The following is a 26,204-nucleotide window of genomic DNA, read 5'->3' as shown; positions in this document are numbered from 1 at the left end:
CATGTAACTAATATTTCTAAGAACAATGCTGACAACCTTAACAATGATCTTAATGTGTACCTTAATAGGCAGAGTTTACCACAACTTAACAACCTAAATTTTAAATGGACACAGGTTAGTGCAGATGAAGTTTTAAATATTGTGTCAAAAATAAAAAATACGTACAGTGAAGATTTTTATGGTCCATCTACCTTTATTATAAAGCAAATAATTGATATAACTGCATTTCCTATCACGTACCTTATTAATTGGACACTAAACGACGGCTGTTTTCCTGATAGCCTAAAAGTAACAATAACAGTACCTATATATAAAAAGGGTGATAGAGGTAACCCTGGTAACTACCGTCCTATATCCCTTGTTCCAGTGTTTTCTACAGTAATAGAGTATTGCGTTAAAAAGCAATTATCTCCTTATTTAGAACAAAATTCACTTATTAATGTAGCTCATTTTCGTTTCAGATCAGGGCTATCTACTATTGATGCTGTCGAGACAGTCGTGGACGAAAGTAGTAGGGGTCACCGTATGGCTTGCCGAGTCAGCAAACATTTTTGTGACGTCATAGGTCAAAGGTCAATGACCTTGGTCCGGGGTCAATGACGTAGGGGTACATAGGACCACCCCCTCTAAATTTTGGCAGGGGTACCATGGCCAACCCCCTAAATTTTGGCAGGGGTACATAGGACCACCCCCCTTAAATTTTGGAAATTGCCAAATCTAAAAATTGGGTATGGTAGTCTGGGACCATAGTATGTACCTCTATCAGTATTGGGGGTCTATGTCGTTCCCTTTCATGGGTAAAAAATTGCCAAAAATTGAAATTTCGGAGGTTTTTCACCTAATTTATCCCCTTTGATGAGGTGTTATTACCCTATATAGTTATATGGGCGTATACAGGGGTCCATTACCTTTCATAAGACATGGGTATATTAATGCACCCCTTGAAAATTTTGGGAGGGGTACCTTGGCCCACCCCTTAAATTTTGGAAAATGTTAAATTTCAACATGTGGTATTATAGTATAGGACCCTAATATGTATTATGATAAATTTGGATGGTTCACCTCGTTCCCTTTTAGGGGTACAAAATCGCCAAAATATAAACGTAAGCAATACGTTATACCACGTGTTTGTTTTTTGGTTGATTTTATCCCCTTTGATGAGATCCTATTACCTTATATGTTTACATGAGCGTATACAGGAGTCTATTACCCTTCCATAAGACATGGGTATATTGATGCACCCCTTTACATTTTTGGGAGGGGTACCTTGGCCCACCCCTTTAATTTTGGAAATTGCTTAATTTCAACATGTGGTATCATGGTACTGGATCCTAATATGTATCATGATAAATTTGGGTGGTCCACCTCGTTCCCTTATAGGGGTACAAAATTGCCAAAATATAAACGTAAGCAATACGTTATACCACGTGTTTGGTTTTTGACCTAATTTATCTCCTTGGATGAGGTCCTATTACCTCATATAGTTATATGGTCATGTATAGGGGGTCCATTCCCTATCATAAGACATAGGTACATTGGTGCACCCCCGGGAGGGGTACAATGGACCACCCCTTTAATTTTGGAAATTGCTCAATTAAACATTTGGTATTACAGTATAGGACCCTAATATGGATCACTATAAATTTGGGTGGTCCACCTCGTTCCCTTTTCGGGGTACAAAATTGAAAAAATATAAACGTAAGCATTACGTTGTACCACGTGTTTGGTTTTTGACCTAATTTATTCCTTTGGATGAGGTCCTATTACCTTATATGGTTATATGGTAATGTATAGGTGTTAATTCCCTATCATAAGACATAGGTACATTGGTGCACCCTTTCAATTTTTGGGAGAGGTACGTACCTTGGCCCTCCCCTTAAATTTTGGAAATTTTTTGATTTAAGCATTCGGTATTATAGTTCAGGACCTCAATATGTATCATGATAAATTTGAATGGTCCACCTCGTTCCCTTTCATGGATTAAAAAATTGCCAAATTTACGTGTAACCACGTGTTTGGTTTTTGGTCCATTTTATCCCCTTAGGTGTGGTCCTATTACCTTATATGGTTATATGGTCATGTATAGGTGTTCATTCCCTATCATGAGACATGGGTATATTGGTGCACCATTCTTAAAATTTGGCCAGGGGTACACCCCTTACATTTTGGAAAAAATTTCGATTTAAGCATAGTACAGGACCTCAATATGTATCATGATAAATTTGGATGGTCCACATCGTTCATTTTCATGGGTAAAAAAATTGCCAAAATATAAACGTAAGCAATACGTTGTACCATGTGTTTGGTTTTGACCTAAGTTATCCCCTTTGATGAGATCCTATTATCTAATATGATTATATGGAGATGTATATAGGTTCATTTCCTATCATAATACATGGGTATATCGGTGCACCATTCTTAAAATTTGGCAAGGGGTATCTTGGCTTATCCACTCAGTTTTAGAAATTGTTTAATATAAGCATTTGGTATCTTCATACAGGTCTTCAATATGTACCACTATAAATTTGGATGGTCCACATCATTCCCTTTCATGGGTAAATAACTACCAAAAATCAAATTTCGGAGGTTATTGACCCCTTTGATAAGGATTTAGCACGTTACATGGGTATGTACAGAGGTTTATTACCTTCATATGTTTATGTTCCCTTTTAAATTTGGGAATTATCAAATAACAAAATTCGGTAAACCTTTTTCTAGGACCCATTGTAAATGTTGGTGTTCCTCTTATAGCCAAATACTCAAATTTTGAAGTTTATTGACCGACTTTATTTTTTGATACGACTATATAATTGAATGAGTACAGGATTTATTACTTTCTTTTCATAAGACACAGGTGTATTTATGTACCAATCTTAAATTTTGGGTAGGGGCCATATCAATAATTGGTAATTGCTCATAGAATTGGGTGGTATATCTTTCTTTGGGTAAATCATTGTCAAATATTAGTATGATCACGTGATCAGTTATTGACCTATGATGTGGTTAGGTGTTCAGGACATTGGTACATTTAAACTTTGTAGGATAATTTGAGAATTGTCAAATGAAATTGCGTCATTGGTTTTGATTATTACAGCCAAATATAAACGTAAGCAATACGATGTACCACGTGATTGACCTTGATGAGGTAGTGTACAGGGATTCATTTCCTTTGTTGTGGTACTTCTTAAGTTTGAGTACACGTTTCTAGACAACAGTTGGTTCTACTCAGGTAAACAATTGACGGACATTATTGACCTTATTGAACATATAATGATATGATTAATTCTAAGACTTAGGTATATCAAGAGAAGTATTCTTTAAATTTGGGAATTGTGATAAACAGAATTTTAACATAAGGCGCAAAATTTGAAACAATACATTGAACTTTAGTCACAGCTCATAGTCTAAGATCATTTGTGGTGATTGATTTGACCTTGAGCTTTAGAATCTGATAGCTAACCTTATTGAATCTTATGACTCATAGTCTTAAGGAAATACATGCTACAACACTGGCAAAGTTATTGTTGATGCAATTTGATTGGTTGATCACTATCTTTCGTGCAATCTGATTGGCTGATCACTATCTTTCGTGCAATCTGATTGGTTGCTGATTTTCAAATCTTTGCTGCATTCAGTTTTAAGTTTTGTTTAACATTTAAACAAGTTTTTGAAATTTTTGTTTGAAACTTTTTTTGTTTGAAACTTTGGTTTGAAATTTTTTCGTTTGAAATTTTTAGTTTGAAAATTTTGTTTCTAAAGTTTTGTTTAAAAAATTTTTGTTTGAAATTTTTGTTTCAAAATTTTTTTTCAAAATTTTTTGTTTGAAATTTTTTTGTTTTGACATTTTTGTTTCAAAATTTTGTTTGAAATTTTTTCGTTTGAAATTTTTAATATTTTTCGTTTCAAAACTCAAAAAAATTTTGTTTAAAATTTTAGTTTAAAAAATGTTCGAATTTTTTTCTGTTTAAAATTTTTTGTTTGAACATTTTTGTTTCGAAATTTTTGTTTGGAAAATTTTGGTTTCAAATTTTTAAGTTTGTTCACTCATTAGTGAAGAACCAGAACTGCTTAGAAGAAAATTTGGTTTGAAAATTTTTGTTTCGAAAGTTTTGTTTGAAATTTTTGTTTCAAAGTTTGGTTTGACATTTTTAAAGTTTGTGCGCTCATTAGTAAAGAACCGGAACTGTTTAGAACTAAAACCTCTGGCAACATTGTGGTGCAATAGTACACGTCAGAACATGGGGTTGTACTTGAAATGAAAAAAACACAATTCATTGAAATGGATCATTTTATTACACTCCACATACATCCATATCAGATATAAGATCTGGATATTGTCGATACAATGTATTTTGAACTTCTTGCACTAGTTTGTCTTTAGCATATAATTTTAATTCCAATTGAAGTCTTTTAAGGTCTATTGCAATATCAATTGGTGGAAACTCAATGTCCATTTGATCACAAATAAACTGTTTATCAATACAGGTATGCACCCACGAACGATGTTGACAACCATCACAATATCTAGATACATGTTGTACAATATGCATAACACATTTTTCAAAATAGTACTTTTTCAGGAATATACTTGTTTTGTTGCACACTTCCACTGCATGTTTAACACACTGAAATACGCTGATGAATTTGTTCCATTCCGTTGGCGTTAGATACACCATGTTCCGAGGGACATGGAATGTACTCCTTTTACGTAACAGCACCATCTTCTCTTCGAGGACTGTACGCATCACCACTTCATGATTTGAGCCTAATGATTTGACTATGGTCACATTTAGCTCATCATGAAAATAATCTTCATTTGGTCGATTCATGAACATAATATTTGCCATTCTTCACAGGTCAGTTGTACACCAAATTGTTCTGCTTTGCCCAATCGAATCACTGGTTCAAATGTTCTGGCACTGATACCAATCATCACATGTTTTGTTTGAAATATATTTATTGGATAATAGCTTGCGAAGATGAACTCTTTATCGTTAGAAGTACACATCTTTCCTCCTGGAAAGCACTTGCTCAAATGATTTTGTGGGATGACAGTGTATTGGTTGATTTATAGAACTACGGCTGACGTCATTGGAAAGAAATGTGCTGACGTTTGAATTTATGGTTTCATCACAGTTGCTGACGTCATACTGACCAACCAAATTCATACAACTATGTCTGACGTCAAAGGAATGTGCTGACGTTTGAATTCATGATTTCATCACAATTGCTGACGAATCTGGCTGTGTACTAAATTCAAATTGATGACTTCGACCCAAGAATCCGTTGTAACATAAAGATACAGATCCAGTATTTAAGAAACGCAGCAGTTCTCCCTGTTTTGATGCTTCCATGGGAAAATATCTTGCTGGTAAAATTATATTCTTATCATTTTCAAGCTTCACTACGACTCTTAATCCAAACTTTGTAGGGATCATTTGGCTAGCTAAGATTCTATAAGGTACATTCTGTTGTAAATCAGTAATCTTGGTAAATGATTTCATCACATCACGTGTGTTTAGAAACTGCAGACAAGTAGCCATGATGATGTTATCATGAATACTAACTCGAACGATACTTATATATGATGCAAAACTGATGACGTTGCATCATCATGTTCTGACGTGTACTATTGCACCACAATGTTGCCAGAGGTTTTAGTTCTAAACAGTTCCGGTTCTTTACTAATGAGTGCACAAACTTTAAAAATGTCAAACCAAACTTTGAAACAAAAATTTCAAACAAAACTTTCGAAACAAAAATTTTCAAACCAAATTTTCTTCTAAGCAGTTCCGGTTCTTCACTAATGAGTGCACAAACTTAAAATTTGAAACCAAAATTTTCCAAACAAAAATTTTGAAACAAAAATGTTCAAACAAAAAATTTTAAACAGAAAAAAATTCGAACATTTTTTAAACTAAAATTTCAAACAAAATTTTTTTTAGTTTTGAAACGAAAAAAATTAAAAATTTCAAACGAAAAAATTTCAAACAAAATTTTAGAAACAAAATTTTCAAACTAAAAATTTCAAACGAAAAAATTTCAAACCAAAGTTTAAAACAAAAATTTCGAAACAAAAATTTTCAAACTAAAAATATCAAACGAAAAAAAGTCAAACCAAAGTTTCAAACAAAAAAATTTTCAAACAAAAATTTCAAAAACTTTTTTAAATGTTAAACAAAACTTAAAACTGAATGCAGCAAAGATTTGAAAATCAGCAACCAATCAGATTGCACGAAAGATAGTGATCAGCCAATCAGATTGCACGAAAGATAGTGATCAACCAATCAAATTGCATCAACAATAACTTTGCCAGTGTTGTAGCATGTATTTCCTTAAGACTATGAGTCATAAGATTCAATAAGGTTAGCTATCAGATTCTAAAGCTCAAGGTCAAATCAATCACCACAAATGATCTTAGACTATGAGCTGTGACTAAAGTTCAATGTATTGTTTCAAATTTTGCGCCTTATGTTAAAATTCTGTTTATCACAATTCCCAAATTTAAAGAATACTTCTCTTGATATACCTAAGTCTTAGAATTAATCATATCATTATATGTTCAATAAGGTCAATAATGTCCGTCAATTGTTTACCTGAGTAGAACCAACTGTTGTCTAGAAACGTGTACTCAAACTTAAGAAGTACCACAACAAAGGAAATGAATCCCTGTACACTACCTCATCAAGGTCAATCACGTGGTACATCGTATTGCTTACGTTTATATTTGGCTGTAATAATCAAAACCAATGACGCAATTTCATTTGACAATTCTCAAATTATCCTACAAAGTTTAAATGTACCAATGTCCTGAACACCTAACCACATCATAGGTCAATAACTGATCACGTGATCATACTAATATTTGACAATGATTTACCCAAAGAAAGATATACCACCCAATTCTATGAGCAATTACCAATTATTGATATGGCCCCTACCCAAAATTTAAGATTGGTACATAAATACACCTGTGTCTTATGAAAAAAAGTAATAAATCCTGTACTCATTCAATTATATAGTCGTATCAAAAAATAAAGTCGGTCAATAAACTTCAAAATTTGAGTATTTGGCTATAAGAGGAACACCAACATTTACAATGGGTCCTAGAAAAAGGTTTACCGAATTTTGTTATTTGATAATTCCCAAATTTAAAAGGGAACATAAACATATGAAGGTAATAAACCTCTGTACATACCCATGTAACGTGCTAAATCCTTATCAAAGGGGTCAATAACCTCCGAAATTTGATTTTTGGTAGTTATTTACCCATGAAAGGGAATGATGTGGACCATCCAAATTTATAGTGGTACATATTGAAGACCTGTATGAAGATACCAAATGCTTATATTAAACAATTTCTAAAACTGAGTGGATAAGCCAAGATACCCCTTGCCAAATTTTAAGAATGGTGCACCGATATACCCATGTATTATGATAGGAAATGAACCTATATACATCTCCATATAATCATATTAGATAATAGGATCTCATCAAAGGGGATAACTTAGGTCAAAACCAAACACATGGTACAACGTATTGCTTACGTTTATATTTTGGCAATTTTTTTACCCATGAAAATGAACGATGTGGACCATCCAAATTTATCATGATACATATTGAGGTCCTGTACTATGCTTAAATCGAATTTTTTTCCAAAATGTAAGGGGTGTACCCCTGGCCAAATTTTAAGAATGGTGCACCAATATACCCATGTCTCATGATAGGGAATGAACACCTATACATGACCATATAACCATATAAGGTAATAGGACCTCACCTAAGGGGATAAAATGGACCAAAAACCAAACACGTAGTTACACGTAAATTTGGCAATTTTTTAATCCATGAAAGGGAACGAGGTGGACCATTCAAATTTATCATGATACATATTGAGGTCCTGAACTATAATACCGAATGCTTAAATCAAAAAATTTCCAAAATTTAAGGGGAGGGCCAAGGTACGTACCTCTCCCAAAAATTGAAAGGGTGCACCAATGTACCTATGTCTTATGATAGGGAATTAACACCTATACATTACCATATAACCATATAAGGTAATAGGACCTCATCCAAAGGAATAAATTAGGTCAAAAACCAAACACGTGATACAACGTAATGCTTACGTTTATATTTTTTCAATTTTGTACCCCGAAAAGGGAACGAGGTGGACCACCCAAATTTATAGTGATCCATATTAGGGTCCTATACTGTAATACCAAATGTTTAATTGAGCAATTTCCAAAATTAAAGGGGTGGTCCATTGTACCCCTCCCGGGGGTGCACCAATGTACCTATGTCTTATGATAGGGAATGGACCCCCTATACATGACCATATAACTATATGAGGTAATAGGACCTCATCCAAGGAGATAAATTAGGTCAAAAACCAAACACGTGATATAACGTATTGCTTACGTTTATATTTTGGCAATTTTGTACCCCTATAAGGGAACGAGGTGGACCACCCAAATTTATCATGATACATATTAGGATCCAGTACCATGATACCACATGTTGAAATTAAGCAATTTCCAAAATTAAAGGGGTGGGCCAAGGTACCCCTCCCAAAAATGTAAAGGGGTGCATCAATATATCCATGTCTTATGAAAGGTAATAGACTCCTGTATACGCTCATGTAAACATATAAGGTAATAGGACCTTATCCAAGGGGATAAAATCAACCAAAAAACAAACACGTGGTTACACGTAAATTTGGCAATTTTGTACCCCTATAAGGGAACGAGGTGGACCACCCAAATTTATCATGATACATATTAGGATCCAGTACTATGATACCACATGTTGAAATTAAGCAATTTCCAAAATTAAAGGGGTGGGCCAAGGCACCCCTCCCAAAAATTGAAAGGGGTGCATCAATATACCCATGTCTTATGAAAGGTAATAGACTCCTGTATACGCTCATGTAAACATATAAGGTAATAGGATCTCATCAAAGGGGATAAAATCAACCAAAAAACAAACACGTGGTATAACGTATTGCTTACGTTTATATTTTGGCGATTTTGTACCCCTAAAAGGGAACGAGGTGAACCATCCAAATTTATCATAATACATATTAGGGTCCTATACTATAATACCACATGTTGAAATTTAACATTTTCCAAAATTTAAGGGGTGGGCCAAGGTAGCTCTCCCAAAATTTTCAAGGGGTGCATTAATATACCCATGTCTTATGAAAGGTAATGGACCCCTGTATACGCCCATATAACTATATAGGGTAATAACACCTCATCAAAGGGGATAAATTAGGTGAAAAACCTCCGAAATTTCAATTTTTGGCAATTTTTTACCCATGAAAGGGAACGGCATAGACCCCCAATACTGATAGAGGTACATACTATGGTCCCAGACTACCATACCCAATTTTTAGATTTGGCAATTTCTAAAATTTAAGGGGGGTGGTCCTATGTACCCCTACCAAAATTTAGGGGGTTGGCCATGGTACCCCTGCCAAAATTTAGAGGGGGTGGTCCTATGTACCCCTAGGTCATTGACGCCGGACCAAGGTCATTGACCTTTGACCTATGACGTCACAAAAATGTTTGCTGACTCGGCAAGCCATACGGGGACCCCTACTACTACGAAATACTAAATGGTTTTGAATCCGACTCATATACGTGTACTACTCTTATTGATTTAAGTAAAGCTTTTGACACTGTTGTACACGATATCTTACTTACAAGATTACGATTCTATGGAATAAATGACATTGAACTATCTCTTCTTAAGAGTTTCCTCACTAACAGACGGCAAATAGTAAAGTTTAACAATAAGACATCTGATGAGTTAGAAGTTTTGACTGGTGTTCCTTAGGGCTCGGTACTAGGCCCATTTTTATTCTTAGTGTACACGAACGACTTACCAAGTTGTCTACCGTATAAAACAACAACCTATGCTGATGACACTACTTTCATTACAAATGACCATAGCATACTCAATGTAAACATTAAAAATAAAGAAATGTTAAAGGCTTCTTCTTTATGGTTCCAAACAAATAGCTTGGTATTAAACACGACAAAAACAGAAACTCATTTCTTTTAGGTAAATAAACCACCGTGTATCTTGAATAACCAGAATTATGTGAAGTTGTTAGGCATTTATTTAGATACAAAATTAAACTGGGCAGTTCACACTCAGGAACTATGCAAAAAAAAAAAAAAAAAAAAAAACTCGCTCGTGTTCTTTATGTGTTGCGGAAATTAAAAAGGTCTGTAAGTAAGGAAATGATGATTTCAATATATTATGCTCTTTTTCACTCTCATTTATTGTATGGTAATTTACTATGGGGAAACTCTGCAGGTTCAAAGGACGTATTCAAATGGCAAAAGAAGGCATTACGTTTATTAAAGGTGTACCTGATACTGAGTCCTGTAGGAATATTTTCAAAGAATACCGAATCATGACAGTTCCCTCAATAAATATTTATTATAGTTTAATTTATATTAAGGAAAACCAAACTAGTTATAATTTGCGATCTAACGTGCACGATTATAATACAAGGTACAAAGATAATTTAGAAACGCCGTCTGTCAGATTATGCAAGACGCAGCAAAATTTTAAATATAATGCAATAAAACTGTTCAACTTGTTACCTTTACATGTACGTAATTTGGAAAACAAACAGTTTGTTAAACACATTAGCAATATATTAATAAATAGAGTATTGTATATATAGTATTACGGAATTTGAGGAATGCATTTGTAATCAATAAAATGTAAATAGCTGGTAAAAATTTGAGGGTAAAGTTCCGTAGACGACATACCTCCTTAAAGGATTCAAACATGGTAGCAGTACTCAACTAAACCTGCCATTACCTAATCTACTACTACTATCGCTACTGTTACCATTGCTATTGCTACTACGGATCTTCACCCAAATTTGAAAGATGTAATTCAATAGAAGGCTTAACCCTAATAATGGTAAAAATGGGCTTTTTGTTTATTGTTATGTGGTAGTGCCAACAATGTAAATATGAAGTATAAATTGCAAATTGTGTTTTAACTGTTAGTAATAGTTTCAATTAGTTATTAACTGTCAATTAGTAATAGCCATAGTTTCTTTTTTCTTACATTTCAATAATTTTTACAATTTAAATACTATTCTGGACGAAGTCTATTGCAACTATGTTGTCTAATGACTAATAAAGTATTCTATTCTATTCTAGATTTGTGTATAATATATTAGTGCATAATATAATATGTATAATATATTATATTATGCACTAATATATTATGCTAGTTTAATTCTTCCATTTTAATTATTTTAAAGTGCATATGATGATACTGATTAGGATTTAGATTTGTGGGTTTTCAGCATCTATGGCCATTTAGCCCGTCACGTATGAGGGATGACGCCCCTCCCCGAGCACACTATTCGGGGAAAAGAAAGGATTGGGGAGGGAAGAAAGGAAGGGCCTGGGATCTGTAAGTTAGGTACCACCCCGGCATTTGCCTGGTGTGAATGAGGAAAACCCAGGAAAACCTCATTCAGGGTGGCTGGCCTGAAAAAGCGTTATATACTTTTTCGACCGAGTGTTCATGTTCATGATGATACTGAACATGAACATGGTTTGCTATTTATTAGTAAGATAAGGCTCGTAGCCATACTAGAATTAAGCATGATTTTATTTGTGTAACTGCATTTTGGTTGGTGGGCAAACAATAAAATAAAATAAAATAAGTGCATTTTAGTTAAGTACAATTTAACCTATAGTATATAACGGGCTTAAGGCTCGAGCTCAATAATTAGTTTAATTTAATTTATGAAAACATCGAAAACATACTTTTAAAAATCCACATGTAATTAATTACAATTTAATCGGTGAGTGGAAAAAGAAGAGCATTCCACAACAACTTACTTTCGGAAAACGAGAAAGCGAAACTACATGTACCGTATTTTACGGACCATAAGACGCATTATTGTTTCTTCGAAAAATTGCCTCCAAAACTCAGATGTGTCTTATACTGTTTAATATAAATTAATATAAAAGATATCCAGTGTTTGATTTAAAATGCCCACGAGTCTTAAAAATGGCCAGATATTTGATGGCGTGGAAAACCTCTCTCTACCTGGCAACATTGGATTCAACTGGCAGCAGCAGTGCACCGATGCAACGAACATGAGTTTCGGGGATTCACAAGGTAGGGATTTTAAAGGTCAGTGTGGTTTTATAAACTAAGGGTTTTTTTTTTTTAAGTCTAGCTTTGCAATCTAATAATAAAAATGGTTAAAATGTCACGGGATTTAAAGAAAAAGTATTGCTTAAAATTTAAGCCGCGTCTTATACTCCGTAAAATATGATATGTGAGTGACATTTGTAACATACGTTAAAGACTTTTTCTTTCCCAAAGTAGCACAAACGTAACGAGATTAGATATTTAGTCATACAGAAATTGCTTTCGTGAAATCTGAGTAATAAAAATTGTCCTCACTTGAAAAACAAAGTTTGAAAAATGCTGCTGTAGAGCTCACAGGTAGCAGAGTGCTTAAAACATCTTGGTTTTGGAGTACATAACGGAGGGATAAATTCTCTGTAATAAGACTCCTATTTACTCCCTTAAACATTAGACAAATTAAAACTTTACAATAATAACAAAAACTTCTTAATTAGACAAAAGTTGTTTTGTATTCAATTAGTTTGCAGATTTATTCAGACGATGTTACATTTTTATTTTAAATTTGCATGATACTTTCTACCTACATGAGAAAAAGGTAAACACTTACTTTCATGCATATCGCGCGAAAATAAATTCTGAATACTGCTTATTGGAAGGAAGCTGCAATAAGTTAAAGGATTCTTCATCACCGTTTTCATTAAACTGTTGTGAAGCTTGCTTGCAGCTCTAGAAGTAACCTGAAAATAATCAATATTTGAAAATAATCTCTCTCTGATTTATGTATTAAAAACAAAGAATTCTTCTATTTATTTTATCAAATAACTCGCTCATTCAAAACATTATTCATCTTAATTAATACAGGGTTCTAAAAGTTGTTTCTGTGCTTCCGATTAAAGGTTCCTGAACTCATAAGATTAGTGCTCAAGAGTTCCAAACTTACGCTCACCCGATCCCAATCTCACGAAGTAAGCGGGGAGTAGTGAGGGGGATGTGATGTTGAAATGTTATGAGTGGGAGTTCGAATGAGCGTGATTTCAGATTGGTGATATGAGCGTCATGTATGAGCATCATGTCGAAATTATTGCTAGCGAAAGTTTGAGTGAGCATAATGTGATACTGGTGCTGGTTAATAACTATGTTCGAGTCAGCATGATAGTGACCTTGACATTGAAATAATTATGTGAACGTGAGGTTGAATGAGCATGGTGTCGGACTAGTGGTATGTAGTGTTACCTACTAGACAAGAATCGAGGCTACTAAGTCTCGGAAAGGTCGTAGAACTGGTCTGGTCTCGGAAAGTGTACCTGTTTTATTGGAAAAGTTTAGTCTCGTCTCGGAAAGTGTATCTGTTTTTATTGGAAAAGCTTCATCTGGTCTCGGAAAGTGTACCTGTTTTATTGGAAAAGTTTAGTCTCGTCTCGGAAAGTGTATCTGTTTTTATTGGAAAATTTTCGTCTTCACTCGGAAAGTATATCTGTTTTTATTGGAAAAGATTCGTCTGGTCTCGGAAAGTGTACCTGTTTTATTGGAAAAGTTTAGTCTCGTCTCGGAAAGTGTATATGTTTTTATTGGAAAATTTTCGTCTCGACTCGGAAAGTGTATCTGTTTTTATTGGAAAAGATTCGTCTGGTCTCGGAAAGTGTACCTGTTTTATTGGAAAAGTTTAGTCTCGTCTAGGAAAGTGTATCTGTTTTTATTGGAAAATTTTCGTCTCGACTCGGAAAGTGTATCTGTTTTTATTGGAAAAGATTCGTCTGGTCTCGGAAAGTGTACCTGTTTTATTGGAAAAGTTTAGTCTCGTCTCGGAAAATGTATCTGTTTTCATTGGAAAATTTTCGTCTCGACTCGGAAAGTGTATCTGTTTTTATTGGAAAAGCTTCGTCTCATCTAGGAAAGTGTATATCTTTTTATTTGAAAAGCCTTTTCTCGTCTCGAAAATTCTGTCTCATCGACAACCGTAGTGGTGTCAGGGTGATGTTGAAATGATGTAAACAGCATGAGGTATATTAAGAGTGGTATTGGACTGATGATGTTGTAAGCGTGAGGTCGAGTGATGCTGGGTTGATGATATGAACGTGTTGTCAGTTTAGTAGCGTGAGCGTATGGGTAAGTGAGGTTAGTCCAATGTGAGCAACTTTACTTGTAACATTATTACCTAGACCTTTTACAACTTTACTGATGATATTGGGGAATAAATTAAATATTCATGTTAGCAACGTTTCCATTATATTTCGCTGCTTACTTGCATAAAAGACCGATCACAAAAATTGATCATGTGAGTTTTACCGCTAGCAATACTTCACTTTCCACACATAGTTTGAACTTTCAGGCATTAAAATGACAATGAGTCTTGCGTTCGTTGAAAATTAGAAAAAAAATAATAATTAAAAAATACTTAGTTTGTAAAATTATAATATACTGTCTAAGCCCACAAAGTTTATATTAACACTAACACTTATGAAAGTACATTTTCTCTATGCAATTATATGTTTATTCCCTTTTCTTTATGTATTAAATGTCTTTCAAAATTCGATTAAAACTCTAATTTAATCGATTCAATGTTTAATCATACAATTTATTTCTTGTTAGTAGTAATGAATCATATAATTTAACTCTCAATGATCTTTAAGGTTCAAAGTATATTATACCCAATTCATGATTAAACCCTTAAGATATTCTTTAACAGTTCTTCTGCAGCATTTAAAGCCATAATTTACTGTATATTCTGTTTAGCCACTTAATTTATTTACCATAATTTCCTATCCACTATCATTGAAGCTCATACTTTATTTTTGGGTGCAATTTATTTTCAGTGGTGTTTAAGCATTTATTCTTTACACCATTGCTATAACTTATTTTTCAGTGGTGTTTAAGCACACAGTTTACTCTTAGATTATATCTAAACAGGGCCATATATACAACACGTGCATTTGCACGGGCGGCAAAATCTGTCATAACTATAATATTAAAATAAATATTTGTTGGAAACAGAGTTCATGGTGATGGTAGTTAAATTTACTAAGCTGATCTATTTGAATATTAGATCAGACTTGATAAATCATGTTTAGATCGCATTAGTTCAAGGTCACATGAACAGTGATAAAGCAAATAGTCAAATTCCAGCATGAATTGCTTGTTTGTTGTCAAATACAAGAACTCAATTCTCGACCTGTAGCGAACACCTATTCTATTTAGATAGTTATCACAGTTTTGATATGAAAACTAGTCTTGTCTTTGTCAGAAACAAGTTCCTTATCATTGAAGGTGGAAACTAGTTTTTATATACATATATTTTAACCAGACAGGAAGAAAATCAAGAAATAAACAAAAAAGAGCTGGTTGCTTTGGAATTGCAAACTGATATATTGAGATTGAAGCTTGATATTAAATTCTATAAAAAGGATTATCATCTTTCCCCTGTAGGTGCGTTTGCTTTATCTTTCACTAACATAATAGATTATTATTTAAAGGGTAAAAAAGACACAACGAGATTGTACAGTATTTGTAGTGTTTAGACCTTTCTGAGTGCGAGTGATTTTCTCTCCCTTTCGTTTTCATGATGAGGTAGCATACTTAAAATCGTGGCTTTTAAGATTTGTTCTTCCTGGAGAAAAAGGGGAAAGCTAATGATGCCATTGCACTGGGCGGCAAATTCCCTAGGGCTGACCCTGGTACTACCGCATATGAGATAATGCCATAAAATTATTTGATTCTTATTCAAAAGATAGAAAATTGACGATAGAAATCACTCATATTATCGGAAAGAGAGAAAAACATACCAATAAACTTACATAGCCCATGAAATACAACAAGGATCAACCCTGGGACCCTTGCTGTTTCTGATCTGCCAGCCAATGTGGAAAATGTACAAACTATAGACTACTCTACGCAGATGATACACAAACATGGAAACAACGTGCAGTGGCTCAGCGGTAGAGCTTGTCCGTCGGTTTTCTCGGGGTCCTCTCGTTTCCTTCCTCTTTATTCATTTGACCATTGTGATCATTTCTCATCATCGTCGTCTCCTTTAACCTAGCGCCATAACTCTGGGACGTAAAACTTAACGATTTCATTTCATTTTATCAAATGGAAAAATATGAATGAACTAAAACATGCAAGGTGTTCAAGAAAGTACGAAACGGTGGCTTGAAACAAACGAATTGATATTACATGAATTAGAAACACAATATGTATTCTTCTACACCAAACGAAACAAGAAAAAAAAATCCGGAGAAAATTTAATACAACTCATTTCGAAATTTGGTTCGGAAACTAGATTCGTGCCTTTAAAAATAAACGAAAACTTATATTGGTAAAACCATTTACTTAAATAAATAAATTATATTTTGTTAGGATCCTAAAGGGAAATGTAAATACAGAATCTTTAATACAGTTTATTATAAGGTCAATTTCTCTTCATTAAGGTGACAATAATAAAATCAGTCATGTTGAGGGGATAAAAAATAAGCTTTGCGAATAGTCACTGATATAAATCGCATACACTCCTGTAAAATATTATTGAGTAAAAGTTCGAAATCCTCTTAGTTCTATCATTACACGTACATTCTAGAAATAAGCACATACACTAAGAGTGACATTTATATCATTAATACTGCACAGCATAACCATAACACAAGTAATTAAAACCTAATGAAACATACTCTTAATCTGTGCAATTTAGTACACAGAGGCCCATGAAACATGGGAATCAATATTTATGATCACGTTCCTGTAGATGTTGACAAAAATATTGTGCTTTAAAGAAAGGTCACAAACTTTCAATTAACCCTACATTGCATAATGTTACTTGCAGGTAACAAAATTTATTTTTATTTCTAATTATCCGGTATAAATCAAATATTGTCATTATTGCATGTTGTCACTCTCAGCTAACTTTTGCGATTACATTTTCCGTCACTAGATGTCAACTATCACTGCGTTCATGGAATATGACGTGTTGTTCTTGCTAGGGCGTAAGGCTCTGTTTGCCATTGGAAGACATGTGTAATGGACCTTGGTTAGTTTCTATGAATTTGAAGAAGATAAACTGTCATTTGATATAGATTTATATTTACCTAACTATATTAAACGTCTTTCTTTTTAATAGTTAATTGCGTTGTTACTATTATTGCATAATGTTACCTGGAAGTCTCAACCCCTTTCCCCGTAACATACCTGAGTTAGGACAATATTTCCCATGCTAATTATTTTAGACCATAAATATTGTAATATCCCATGTGAAGTTGTTTACAAACAAATCCACGCATCAAGTGTTTATAAACACCACTTCGTGCTTCATCAAGCGGAACTTCCACCAGGGGGACCTGCAATCACCTGCAGACGACGTTTAGCCCCTCCCACGGAGCAGAAGACGAAAATTGAAGCAGCAGCGCCACCGCCACCCAAGGGACGCTATAAATTGGACAGAAGAATCCAGCTCAGCACCAGTTTTCTGGTGACCCTCCTTTAGTCTGCTACGGGACTTTTGGAGTAACCTAACCCCAGGCCTCTAGTCTGCTACGGGACTACGCCTATTCTATCTCCTGGCTTAGCCTGCTACGGGGCTTTGTCTGGGAATCCTTACCTCAGCCGCTTAGCCTGCTACGGGGCTCTGTTGGCCACTTAACCCGCCTCTGCTTGCTACGGAGCATCGGTTTCTTAAATCCACTCCTCTTAGCCTGCTACGGGGCTCTGTTGGAGATCCTGTCTGCGACCTTACGGTCAAAGACCACCTATAACTCACCTTGATTCTAGAGAGATCAATTTGTATAGTATTTTGTGAAAATACTTTTATAGAGGAAACTTTTTATAATAAAAATACTGGTAGTGGGAGTCGATTCCGGACGCTCTTTTTATTAACAGCTCTACCTCTTCCTTATATATGAGACAAAACTACACAAAGTTTTACAATATAGATATTTTGAGCCACCTTTTGATTTTTATCTGTTAAGTACGTTAATTCGTGCAATGTAGGGTTAAGTAAAATATATTCTAGCGTTAAAGAATTTCCTATAAAACATATATTGTTTTATTTACTAACTATGTTTCTGTATACTTAATTTTGTAATGAATAATTCCCATATGAAGTTTAATGTAACATACACAGCGACCAGAAAATTCGTTACCCCATCAATGTATTACATACATGTTAATGAATTGTTGTTTCTAATTGTTGCAGATGGTGATTAACACCTAAATCATGGCTGATGCATTCCACTTACACAATGGAGGAACGGATCTTAATGAGCACGTGGTATCACGAACGATCCCATACAGGAAAATCAATGAAACATATTCAGCATGATTTCACTGTAAGGTTTCAGAAACATTCCCCCTCCAAAACCAACAATTTTACGGTGGGAGAAAAAGTTCTTTGCAACTGGATGCATAAAAGATAAGCCCTACTCAGAACGACCGAAAACGTGTGTGGAGGCTGCAGCGTCTATCGAACGCTCACCAAGAAAGTTCATTCGTAAGAGGTTACAAAAATTGGATGTCCCATACTCGACATTACAATAACATATGACGATGGATTTGCAGTTAAAATTTCGTTTGTAAACGAATTGAGTGATATTAAATGCAGAAACGTCAGCAGGCTTTTGGGCGAATGCTCCATGTCTTTACAGCTCTTCCTTCAAAGGAGGAAAGTGTTTTTCTCGGAAGAGTGTGCAATATATCGTAGAGCGAAAGCCAGAAACGTTTATTTCTCGAGTAAAGAAAATCCATATTTTTATGAAGAACTTGAACATAATCCACTACATCACTGTAACCAATAACCGTGAAAATAAGTGCCTCCTACCGTAAAAAAAATATACGGTTTACCGTTTTTCTAAAATAATGGTAGGAGACCGTTTTCCTGTCAGATGCTTGTGTCGGGCATGCGCATTGGAGAGAAAAAGCACATGTTCGAAGCGACAAGCGAGGATTGATGGCGCGTAGGTTCGGATGTGTTGTGCTTTGTTTTGTTTTGTTTCTTTCTTTTGTTTGTTTGTTTGTTTGTTTAGTGTGTGGTTTTCTGGTGTGATATATACAATAGGCCTACCACTGTTGAAGATATGCATGTTATGATCTGGGCTGCAATGTCTGGAACTCGCTTGCTATTTTTGACGATGCTGTGAATCATATTGGGTATCTTACCATGTTACGTCATTGGTTTATTCCATACCTGCAAAATCGGGCACTACTCGGTCATGTATGGTTCCAGCAGGATGAAAAACCAGCCCGTAATGCTATTGCCATTAGAGAATATCTCAATGAGCTATTTCCTCATAAATGGATTGGACGTGGTTCTGTCCATTTGCCTGAACCTTTGAAGTGACCACCCCGAACTCTTGATCTGTCATATTCTGACAATGCATTATGGGAATTCATTAAACAAAAGGTTGCTGCCCTACGTTATGAGATAGTTGACAAACTTAAGGATGCTGTTCGACGTGCACTTACTGCCATCACGCCAGCTATGTTGAGGAGAATGTCACAGCGTACATGGAGGAGAATCATATTCTGTTATGAAAACGATTGTGTACACACAGAGACTCTGGAATAAACAGTAAAGAATAGTCACTACCTCAAAGTTGTCCTCTGCCATAATCCCACATTAATACAATGCAACCTATGAATACGTGAACACGTGATAGGGGGTAACTGGACTTTGTGATCACTATATATATATATAGTGTATATATACACACAAAGAAAGGCATCTATGGACTATTATAGAAAAACTGTAAATATGAAATGCTAACACAACGTGCAATAATTCTATGTATTTAAAGTGAACCTTTGAAAGCCTAATATGTTGATTATACAGGAGTAAATAAATGAAACAAAATGAAATATAAATACAAGTTTCTCTTACCTTCACATGGACAATTCTACGAAATAAACTGCTTGCCAAAATAATAACTATTGCTATGAGAATGTGATGATATAACTTCAGGGCATAATTTTCTTCAGATTTTGTCTCGTGTTTCACGTAGAACTAAAATAATAATAGCAATAATAAATTACTTTAAGCTCTTTACATTAACATGCTGGGTATGACCATTTTAGAAGTGTTGTCATATTCACAAAAATCTTATTGTTAATATTTTATTTTCCTTGCATCCAATAATTAAAGCACTAATTGCTGGCAATTATCAGCTAAACAATTAAAGACAGAATTCTATACAAATAAATAAATAAATAAAGCGTTGAGTTTCAGATCAATGAATAAGGTACAGTGAAAATACAATAAATTCTACAATATTATTAGTAGAAAACAATACAAAAATATTAAATAAATAAATAAAATTGTCCAAATGTCATAGTATTGCAAGCAATGATCATATTTAGCAAGAAATATAAACAAAAGGTTAATATTCACCGCAAAAAACCGAAGTATTCTTCTAGGAAACGCTTTCAGAAAACTACATTTCCATCTTCAGCCTAGAAACAGTTCGAAGAGGATTTTAAAACATGTGGGAGAAATGTGGATAGGTAAAAAATGTTTAAAATGATTTAAAAATGCGAAGCACAAATCTCTTGTCGGAAATGAACCAATATTAATGGCCACTCATTTATCACTGTTTACTGTTTACTGTTTGTTTTCCATCACCTTACAGACGGCGGAAATGACGTAAAAAGACTGCTCCAAATTGCATTTATGTCTCATTTATCTAAACTGAGTGCAGGTTCTTTCTTTATGAATGTAATAGGCTTCTTTAATTTTGCGTTTAGTTGTTATTGTGTTTATGCGTTTCTCTACCAAACATGATTTAGCAATATTATGGTTATTGTCTTTAAGATGTGCTCCCACATTCATAAAGAAAAACCTACTCTCTATTTGTATAAAGGAGACTTAAATGCGATTTGAAGCAGTCTCTTTACTACTTATTTGCGCATGTTTCGCATTTTAAAATCCTTTTAACCATTTTTTTTTTTTTTTTTTACCTATCCATATTTCTCCCCCTTGTTTTAAAATACTCCTCGAAAATGTTTCTAAGTTGAAGATGGAAATGAAGTTTTCCGAAAGCGCTTTCTAGAAGAATCAGTGACGTATTTTCGATTTTGTTTCGGGGGGAGGGGATTTGCTAACTTTATTACTGGAAATGTGAAACGTCTGCAAGATATTACATTTACTTTAATATAGTGAATAAAATTTGGGGGGGCTTAAACCCTGAAGCTCCGCTAAATACGCTACTGAGAAGAATACTTTGCTTTTTGCGATGAGTACTTACTTGCCTTTTATTTGCATTTCTTGTAAAATTGTGCAAAGTTCTTGTAAAGTTCTGCAAATTGTGCTAGACCAATCGACATATCTCACTGAGTAGACGATGATATACGTCAGCATAAAAGCTCATGCGCACGTTCCGAAAATATCGAGGGAAAAAAATATTTTATAAACCTACAAACCGATGCTGAAGGAAAACGACACTACTTATTTAGGTGAGCTTGATATTAAAGTATACTCTCGTGAAGTTCTTCATTATCACACTAGCAAGATGACAATATACAGTGTTTTTAAAAAGGTACACATCAAAAGTATGCTGAACTCCGAATTTTCACTTCCTATTTAAATAAAGTATTATCCAAAGATAAAATTGATATCAATTGATAGTAGATCACATCGAACTTAATAAAGTGGCGTTCTTAAGGCTAAATTCTGATGCGTAGTTTCTGAGAAAACCGATGGAAATGAACGTCTGTGGCGTTCAAAAATCTTTTGTTGCCAACAATAATTAATACTTTTGTTGGAATGGGTTGCGTTATCATATGAAGTAACGGACGGGTGTAAGTCACCGTTACCAATGAAGAATTGACTCCATTATAACGAATTTGGGCGAGATAATTGCTTTAGTTATCTATTGCCAAAAATAGAAATAAAAATGTATCTTTCGTTCAACAGATATTGTGTGAACTAACGGACAGACGTACTAACATTACAATCCTATAAATACCACTTCCGTGATCCTGGTTATTTTACGTATTCAACGTGAAATAACTTACACTATGCAAGCGACTGTTCTCATAATTTTAGATTAGGTTCAACTTACCGGTTTTTTATTTTATTTTATCTTTTATTTTTTTATTTTTATTTTTTATTTTATTTTATTTTTTTATTTATTTATTTATTTTTTTTGTTTCCTTGAAAAACTTATATAGATGTAAGTAGTTTCACGTAAAGCCACTACTTCTGACAACACTGTCATATGTCTAACGCCACTTGTAAATAACGAAATTACTTAACAATACTATATATATATCGTCTGTACAAATAACGTTTGTTAAGTCAAAATCACCACTTGGTAAAAATTAAATATTAAATGTCCTAATCGTTAGTGCTAATAAGTGCTGCAAGCAATACGTTAATGCTTTCATCCACTTGAAGATATTAACAAATTAAAGTGGTGATATTCACTTGACGTCAAGCCAGAATCGCCACTTTTTAAAATATTGTCCAAAATATACAAAAGTAGTGTCAATTGGCGATTCTGGGTTGACGTCAAGTGAATATCACCACTTTAATTCGTTAATAATTTTACGTAGGTGAGAGCACTAACTTGTGCTTGAAGCACTAACGAAGCACTAACGATTGACTTTGTGTACTTTGGTTAATATTAAAAAAAAAAAAGTGGCGATTCTAGCTTGACGTCAAGTGAATGTTGCCACTTTCATTCGATAATATCTTCACGTGGGTGGAGCACTAACGTAGCATTAACGACTAGTACATTTCAAATTTAATTTTTAGCAAGTGACGATTTTGACTTGACAAACGTGCACAAATACTCTAGGTGTGATCTGTCGCATAATATTTGATCATAAATGAAATAGAAAATAATGTATTTACCTTTGCGGATAAATAAAGAATAACTGGAGCGCTTCCCACGTGAAACAGAAATGTTAACAGAAGCAGAAAGACAACAAAGTATCCTCCAGCCATTTGAATATAGGCATGATACGTCTGGTATGAGACTGCTTCGGTACCCACTTGACTAGCCACTGGAAACGAAAAAAGAAAAAAAATATAAAATATATGTTTGATCAGGTTGTTTCAACCTCATACACTTTTTCCAGAGAATCTTTATTCATTTAAAGACAAAAATTCACCTAAAAAGCATTTACTTTTACTATTAAAGAGTAAATCATTAAGAGTCTTCATCCCGGCGAAATTAAAATATCGCTAATTTTCTATTTACAGTAGCTATTTTTGTTATTATTTCCTATATTCAGTAGTTAGTGTTTGTTACTAATGTAGAAGTTTTTAAAAAGATTTAAATTAACTCAAATATTTTTTTGTCCTAAAACAAACATACATAGGAATATCTTAACAGAAAGTTATCATTCTTTCTCACACTTCTGATTCTAAATCAAGCATATTAGTCTTGGTTTCTTCACTGCATACACATCAATAGTCTAGTTTACGAAATCTTCAGTAGGATTAGTGTCGTGTCGTGGAAAATCAGCGCTTGGCGCGAGAGTATACGACGGCACCCCCGTATATATGAATGAGGTCGACAGACCAGCCGCGAAAGGTGAGAAAATTTTAAAAAGTACACCCTGCTTTTCATAGATTTTGAGCACTTTTCATTACTTTTTTCCTTTCATTTTATATATGTGCACATGTTTCATTCCTCTGTTTTTCTTCTCTTTTCTTTTTCACTCCCGAATTTTGCGCCCCTTACTCCGGCACCCGGGGCCGTCGCCCACTTGCCCCTCCCCCATGGCAAGCAGTGAGCAGGATCTTCGTAACTTTCAATAGCAATCTTTCACTTATGTACTACTATTATATTGATACATTATATATAAATCTCGCACCCAGGAGGGATAACTGTTCCTCCCTGATCCCTCTGAATCTCACCCTTTAACTGACTTATTTTTAGTTAAAGAAAGATGTGTTTACTTTAACAATCGTCAAACACATTTACGTCTGATACTTCCGATGCGAGAAATGGGATTTAGGCGCTTTATTTCAAATAATGCAAGAACTGTACATTTTCAAGAACTGAAGTCTGCTGACATCAGAGATCATGGAATGATCGAAAGATCTTCCCTATCTTTCCTTTCCTATCTCAATCTGTGCTAGTGCTAGTTACTAATATACAAACTAGGGCGAGAGTATAGTACCGACTAAAATACAAACCTTTCTTCAACAGTTGACAATTTCATGTTCTGTCAAACTCGGTCATAGCGTTAAGAAATACAAGTTTTATTGACTATTTGGTATTCTATCTTAGATGTTACATGTTTAATATTTATATAGAATGGGTCTGCGTCATTTATATGTATATTGAGAGATCGAATTTCGTGTGCACGTGCACGGAAAGAAAGCAAATAATTGGGTGAAGTAATTTCTACATTTGTGACTGAAATTTTTTGAGTTTCTCCGGGGGGGAATGAAGTTTCTTCGGGGGGGAGATTCCCCCCGGGCTACCCCCTGAATTCAACCCTGGTTACAGTGTGCGTTGCAATAGAAAATCTCGCTTCTTCTGAGATGCGTTCTGTGATTAGCTTTTGTTGGCAAAAAACCCACAAGCCAATTGAAGTCCATCGCCAACTGTGTGAAGAGTACGGACATGGAATAATGAGTGAAGGTCGAGTGAGGGGATCGTTCATTGATTTGAACAATAACTGTACATACCTGAGAGCACTTGGATCGTTTTGGATGGGAGGTGTTCGATCACCCACCATACAGCCCGGATTTTGCGCCGAGCGACTACCATCTCTTCCCAGCAATGAAGACATGGATCGCTACACAACGTTTTGATACTGAGGCCGAACTGCATGCCAGTGTAAGCCAGTAGTTGAAATTGCAGGTGGCAGATTTTTACTACAGTATGATAAATGCCTTAATTTGCTTGACGATTATGTGAAAAAAATAGCTTAAGAGTGTACGTGTCAAATATATATAATACAAATTGGTTTATTTATTCTGTTACTTTTTTTTATTTCGAAATGTCTGTTACTTTCTGGATGACCCTCGTATATTACTGAAACTATTAAATTGGTATACATACTTATAACTTCTTCGTCATCAAGTCCAAATTGAGATGGATTACTTGCATTGCTTCCCATTACAGGCAGTGGTACTTGATTTAAAGTAAACACACTATCAGTGAGATTCTCTACGGGGATATCTAACCTGTGTAAATGATAAAAAGAAGTATTTTGAACCTCAATAAAAAGAAAATTGTACAGTTAAAGTACAATAATATGCATTCAGTATATAACATATATTTAGGTATATCACAGAGAACAAATCAAATACTGTAACTTCTGGTTTCAATATTGAGAAAATATCACGACATACAAACCAAATTCCTTCACGTGGTAAACATGACATTCCTATTTATTTTGAATATTAGTTATGTGAATTCTTGGAGGTTCTCTCTCTCTCTCTTTTTTTTTTAATATACTTCGTGACTGATGATGGAAACAGTTCTTAAAATAAACTTTTACGGGTATAATAAGGACCATTTTATTATTAAGTAAACAATAAATGTGAAAGACATTCTCTTTATTACACAAATACCTGCTCAGTATTGAAGTTTGCTTATAGGGTAGAGACCATGTCTTTTAAAGGAATCAATGAAAGCAATTCAATACAAAATTATTTCAATATGAAACGAAAATTTACCCCATATGTTGATCTTCCCTTTCAGTAACTAATCTTCTCACTTTCAATGCATATTCTCCGTTGTAGGCCATTAAATCTTCATGGGTCCCACATTCAATAACTCTTCCATCTTTCAGAAAGTAAACTTCATCACAACGATTCAGAAACTGAAAGTATAAGTATTAAGAAAAGAAGAATAAATCGATTTTCATAGAATATTATATGCGAACATAAGATATTATTCAAATAACAAAATAATTAGTTTATTTATATGAACACACTAATAGTAGAGCAAACCCATCTTAAACGAAAAATATGACAGAACTCATAAAATAATAATAATAATAATAATAATAATAATAATAATAATAATAATAATAATAATACGAGGACTATGCAGAAAGTAACAGACATTTCGAAATAAAAAAGTAACAGAATAAACAAACCAAATTATATTATATATATTCGA

At 34.2% G+C, this 26,204-nt stretch overlaps 1 protein-coding gene across 2 annotated transcripts in view; it reads right to left on the bottom strand.

The window, feature by feature from the left end:
- Window positions 1-26,204, bottom strand: part of LOC145684317 (ATP-binding cassette sub-family C member 5-like) — a 247,495-nt gene that overhangs the window by 59,944 nt on the left and 161,347 nt on the right. For both annotated transcript variants that reach the window (XM_081756504.1, XM_081756503.1), the window contains exons 17-21: window positions 25,757-25,902; window positions 25,137-25,261; window positions 22,970-23,121; window positions 20,000-20,122; window positions 12,749-12,878 (exon numbers count right to left, since the gene is read on the bottom strand). In XM_081756504.1, the coding sequence (XP_081612630.1) occupies window positions 12,749-12,878; window positions 20,000-20,122; window positions 22,970-23,121; window positions 25,137-25,261; window positions 25,757-25,902 (676 nt within the window). The remainder of the gene's footprint in view (window positions 1-12,748; window positions 12,879-19,999; window positions 20,123-22,969; window positions 23,122-25,136; window positions 25,262-25,756; window positions 25,903-26,204) is intronic.

This window comes from Thermobia domestica, chromosome 4, assembly GCF_964235325.1.
Source record: "Thermobia domestica chromosome 4, izTheDome1.hap1.1, whole genome shotgun sequence".
Taxonomy (NCBI): domain Eukaryota; kingdom Metazoa; phylum Arthropoda; class Insecta; order Zygentoma; family Lepismatidae; genus Thermobia; species Thermobia domestica.
Note: the sequence above shows the minus strand (reverse complement) of the source record. Positions and strands in the feature narration are given on the sequence as shown.